This window comes from Neodiprion virginianus, chromosome 6 (assembly GCF_021901495.1).
Source record: "Neodiprion virginianus isolate iyNeoVirg1 chromosome 6, iyNeoVirg1.1, whole genome shotgun sequence".
In the NCBI taxonomy this organism is placed as follows: Eukaryota; Metazoa; Arthropoda; class Insecta; order Hymenoptera; family Diprionidae; genus Neodiprion; species Neodiprion virginianus.
Genome location: NC_060882.1, coordinates 6,708,384 through 6,714,291, shown reverse-complemented (window position 1 = coordinate 6,714,291; position 5,908 = coordinate 6,708,384). Strand labels below are relative to the sequence as shown.

General features: G+C 36.6%; 1 protein-coding gene across 1 annotated transcript; it reads right to left on the bottom strand.

Moving 5' to 3' along the window:
• Positions 1-150: 150 nt before the first annotated feature.
• LOC124307078 (60S ribosomal protein L10a) lies at positions 151-2,648 on the bottom strand. Its single transcript, XM_046768414.1, has 5 exons — positions 2,519-2,648; positions 1,915-2,070; positions 1,309-1,457; positions 774-946; positions 151-390 (listed from the first exon to the last, which is right to left on the bottom strand). The coding sequence occupies exons 1-5, from the start codon at positions 2,521-2,523 to the stop codon at positions 220-222; spliced, it is 654 nt and encodes a 217-aa protein (XP_046624370.1). The 5' UTR covers positions 2,524-2,648; the 3' UTR covers positions 151-219.
• Between the last annotated feature and the right edge of the window lie 3,260 nt (positions 2,649-5,908).

Sequence of the window (5,908 nt, the reverse complement as noted above, 5' to 3'; positions counted from 1 at the left end):
TTTAGTAATGCGCAAATGGAAATTTTGGATTTAACATGCTTCCAAAACTTTTCGAGTGAAGATAAAGATTACTTTGAAAAAAATAAAATAAAAAAATTCTACAGTGGTAGAATCGGTTATATCATCGTAGGTGGTCTATCCATCAAGCAATTATATTTTTTTCAATTTTATTTATTATCATTGGATTTGCGTCAGAAGCGTTATTGCTAATTGATAAAATTAGTACAGCCTCTGTGGTGGTCCCATGGATGATTTAATGTGAAGAGAGCGGACATTCTGCCAGTGCTTCTTCAGAAGAGACACCAGGAAGTTCACAGACAGATGGACGTTCTGAACGAGCTCGTCGGGTGTCATACCAACGTGTCCAACAGCAACCGATAGACACAGCACCTGAAAAAAACAAGTAGGAGAATATTAATACTTAGATAACGTTAAAAAAAAAGTATAAAACCTTTTATTTGAATGCATACTCATTCAAAATTTTGTAAAAATAGCGATTAATTAGATGAAAAAAAAATATATATATCTTTTAAACTTTCTTAACTCGCTATAGTGCGTATTTGCAGTAGCATTAAATTATAAATGTTGGCTATGTTTCGACTCTGATTGAGGCTGGTGGTAATATAGTGCCATAGCCTCACCCAGAGAAGATATATTTACTCTTCTTTCTATTGACGACCTCAACTGCTAAGAAATTGTCGCATATGAGGTGCTTTTGAGAAAGGTAATACTAGAATTATATATATTTAAATTTGATAGGTTATTTTGTTTACCTTCTTCATCTGGAACTTGATGGTTGCTTTGACTTCGTCAATTTTTGCGGTCATAGACTCCTGGTGAGAGAGAAGACCAGGGAATTTACCAGCCTTGTTCAAACCTGGACCCAACAAACGCGGAATCTGCTTGATCAACGACTCGCTGGCAAGAAAAGCATCGTATTTTTTGGCTGTAAGAAATTCAGAATAAAGTAACAACAGTTAGCCTGAATATCGTAGTAAAATGTTTTCATCTATACATGTATTAAACAATATTTAATGGGTGCAGAATTTGAAAGCACAGAAAATTTTCATCTGAACACGTTAATAATTGTCTCAACACTGATTGAGGATCAAAATGATTTAGCATTGCGTCCACACCCAGTGAAGAATTTAATCTCCTTCTAGGCAACAACCTAAACAGTCACGAGTCACGACTAGCAAGGTGCTTTTATAGAAGGGTTTTATTTAAATCAGCAAGTCTCGAATTGCTTTTGAGATAAGATAAAAAAGGGTTGTAAAATATACAGACAATCACAATTTTCCCCCATACCTAGTTTCTTGACAAGTTTTTTGTTCTTGTTCAATTTCTTAAGTGCCTCAGCATCCATGAAAGGTACATTTTGTGCCTTAGCTTCGTCACAATGTTGTTGATCTCCTAATACACACACCTGCATTTTGGGACGTGGGATGTTCTTCAATCTGAAATTACATATTACTCACTGATAAATATCTAATGGAATATGAGCCAGGACTGGTTTATTAAAATGTTTCAACTGATCATTTTTATTTAAACTGCTTCACTTATAAAATGCTCTCAGAAAAATAATTTTCCACACGGTTTATTCCGATAATACATGCTTACAAACATCATGGAGCACCAGAGAAAAGATGTAATTTGCAATAAAATGTCTGATGTTTTCAATTTCAATCACTAGCCGCAAACTACTTACCGACAAGGTCGTCAATGAGACCTCGCGTACGAAAATTTCGGTTAAAAACCTCCCCAGTTTTTTTAAGACCCTGGGTAAAGGTCCGCCAGGAGAAGCCTGGCTCCCTGACGTAACATGATGAAATCTTTTCGGTAACTCGAAGGGCAATATCAAATTAGACTCAATTTAAAGCCGAAAAGAAATCTCAAAGTCAGGTAAGAACATACTTTACAGTGCCTGAGAAACGCTTGTCCTTTTGGGGGTCATAGTTCTTCAGACCGATTTGAATCTCGACAGTTTCCAAAAAATTCCTCTTCTTGTCTTGAGAATTCTGTATAACAGAATTCACGCACTCGTAGAGCGTGTCACGTGACACTTTGGACCTTAAGCAAATAAAAAGTATTTTAATCATAAAATTATATTAACATAAAACTTTTCATCGTATCATTTATTCTTTGCTTGGAATTACGATGCGACATAATACAGAACAGGTGTAATATGCTCCAGTTTCGTCGAATTTGTAACACTAGTACAGGGACTACATATTGTACGCAACGTGAACTACACGTGTAATCTTACACTTAGGCAATGATTAGAAAATGATTTCGTATTGTGGAATGCACGTGAAAGGAAATTTGGAATTCAATATTGCGATATCGGACAGCGTGACAAAAAATGCACGATAGAATGTGCGTGTGTTGCACCAAGGAATAACGAATCCGTAAAAATAACATGTCAAAATCATTATTTGAACTCGGAAATCGATTGTTATGACTGCATCATTTCAACAATTTCAAGGATTGAATAGATATTGATGGATATTATACTAACGTCATGATGAACCCGAAGAGACGGCCGCTCGGACGACTAACCTCCTCGAAGAGTTTTACCGGAAAGACGTGGGGCGAGGAGACGCAATAGTTTTGGGATATTTGGTTCAGAATGTCACCACCGCAGCGCTGTTACTTGATAATCTGACTGAATGTAGGGAGTGTGATCTGCCACCATATTATCTTGGTAAAGAGGATGGGGAAATAAAAAGTTATTGTATTATTTAAATTACGTTAAATTGGATATTGAATTATTTCGCTATAGAGCCAGCAATTGTTACCCTGATGGTTTTACTATATATGTCGGTCAGGTTTTTTTAATTTTTTTTTACCAAGGGTAAACAGACAATGTAACGAACAATTATAGACCCAACGTTGTGGAAACGTAAATTTATTGAGACATTAAATTTCGCATGAAATATAGAGAATATTACAGCATATATTAAATTTTATACTTAAACCTAAGATGTATTGATATTGTTACTGTTTATTTAAGTCTATAATTTCTATTACTTCTTAATAGTTTCACTGGAAGAAGTTTCATCTAAACTGACGGTTACACGAATAGTACATTTTGAATCTTTTTGCTCCGAATCAGTCTTATTCAATTGTTCTAAAGTTTTATTACATTTTTGATCTGTTGCAGACTCGGCTTTAACGAAATGCCGACTACTGCGTACAGACTGCGATTTCTTTTTGATTTTTGATTTACAGTTACTGTTTTCTTGGTAGTGCTTTGATTGATGAATATTGTGTAAGTCAACTGTGTCGTTAACACTCGAATGACTGAAATCAGTTTTTTCTACTAGCTTAGTTAATTTTTTACTCCCAGAGTTCCATTTGCGTTTTTTACCGTTCGCATCATTTTTCCCTTCCTTACAGGAATATTCCTGGCCAGTTCTACTGGCTGCGTAATCCGTGGAGTTCACTTCCTCCTCCGAATCAATCTTACCAAAAGTATTTAATAAAAATGGCGTATTCTGTTCCGTTGTAATTGAATATGCAAAATGATTTTTGCCCGGATGTCGCTCTAACAACTTGGTAAGTATTTTGTCTGCTGGTACAGACTGGACCTTGCTCGAATGTGTCGAGACATTTATTTTTGATACTACTTCACCGTGATTCCCTGTACTGCAGCAAGCCGCGTCATCAAAGCGTGATTGACTATTGTCTGTTTCAATGGATACATGCGAAGGAACTTGTTTATTGATAGATAACTGCTTTAACCGTGGTATGGCACCCAATTTTTTCAGCTGAAATGGAGATGGTCTAACAGAGTCTTTTTGAATACTCTGGTTTTTTGATGACACGTTCGACAAAGATTCATAAAATGATTCTCTACTTGCAGATGGGGAAAAGCAAGTGTTAGATGGGATTGACTTGGACCGATCTTTATTTCGACGCTTAAAAAGACTCTGTTTAATCCCCAATCTCGGTCTTACTTTAGGTTTTTTCAATGTAAATGGGGATGTCGGGATGACATGCTCTTGACTCAGCTCGAGTACTGCTGAAATAGATTCCATTGCTGTACCTTGACAGCACATTTTTTCAGCACTTGAGTACTCTGATGTATTTAAATCACACGAAGACATCAGAGATGTTGTATCTTTGTATTTAGAAGGAGTCGAAGCAGCAGTTGTTACATTATAATCACTTTTACTTCCTGACTCTGATACTATTCTACATTTAGTGGTGCGACTTGCTTTAACAGGCTTCTTGAGCGTTGAACTCATAAAAACGGGTCTTACAGTTGCTCTGTCAATAGAAGGATTGGAAGCTGTCGAATTCACTTTATATAGTCCTGACGCAATAGATTTTTCTAGTTTCAATATCGGTGATACAGACCCAGTCGTAAACATCCTCTGCAATGGAGGTGCAAGTGGAGGTGGATCAGGTTTGATGTGACAATATGTCGGACTACAAGATACATCAACTTTAGATTTGACCATCGATGTGTTGGATGATACAGATTGTGACAGAATATTCGGTATAATCATTGACTTCGTAGATGGCTTGTGTATCTTGCGTTTCCACATTCTGTAATCTGACTCACATAACGGACTCCATAAGTAGCTCCTTTTGGTTTTGAATACCGGATTTCTTGACTTACTTTTTGTCACTGAAATATTTGATCGGTCAAGAGTCACAGTAATGTCTTTAGGCTCGGTCGATCGAACTGTGAGCGAAGATGTCCTCTGACTAGTACCTAACTTGAGAGGAGAACAAATGTTGTGTACTTTTCCAGTGACAGTGTTCCTGCTACAAGTTTCTTCCAATTGGTTATCTGCCATGAGTGAAATGTCACGTGAAGGACTGCAACACAAAGTATCTGTCGAAGTTCCGGTCTTCAATTGGTATGAGGCAAATTTGTCATAGTCGGTAGTAGACAATTCACTCGTACAGTATGACAATTCGTTCATAGTTTTATTATCTTCAGTCTGCGTTTTACAGGTGTGGATATTTTGCTTTGTAGGTTCATAATTTTTTGAAGTAGAGCTAAGTGCCTTGCTTCTAGTAGCTTGCTTCCGTTTCATCGCCTCATTCATTGCAGATAATTGCATTTCTAAGCTGCAGGTGTGTTCTTTTAATTCAGTTAACATTCGTATAAATTCTGGTCTTGTTAAATCAGATGCTGTCAGGATACTTCTGGTGTTTTGTTTCGATAGTATGGAATCCCTTCTGTCTTCAAAGTTGGTATTGGTAGTAGTTGGATATTCTGATATTTGTGAAAAACTAACTGAACTAGTTCCAACACATGCACTTCTAAATCGTTTATTAGGATTGGGAACATTTTCCTTCTCTTGGCTGAATCGCGGAGTATAATTATTGTTCACAAACGAGGTATCCTTTGGCTCAAACATTTTTGCTTCATCCGAAGTATTTGTAGATCTTACACGAACAGATGAGTTTCCATTAGACCCCAATTTGCTTAATGTTGACATTTCTTCTGTTCGAAATCCTTGGGTAGTTGTACCATTATGCAATATCGCGACATTTTTTTTGATTTCAGCTGATTTTTCCGTTGCGTTTCCATGTGCAGTTAGTCTGTCAATTTCAGGGTATTGCCGGTCACATGAGACATTTTTAAAACATTCTAATTCTAACGTTGGATGCCTTGGACTACAAGTCACGTCTTTAGCAGTAAACTTTCGCTCCGAACAAGAAGATATCTCATTTGGACTAGAATAAGGTCTGAAACTTGGGTTAGCAAATGTATTGCCAATAGAGAGTTTAGATAAGTCATTTTTAGATGGCAATTCTTGTTCTGTTTCTTCTGTTGTGTTTATCGATATTCTAGGTATGGGTGAATTATTACTTAAAACCGAGGGCAATGTACTATTATTATTTGCTGATATAGTACCATCATCTGCAACTGAACAGCTTTTACATG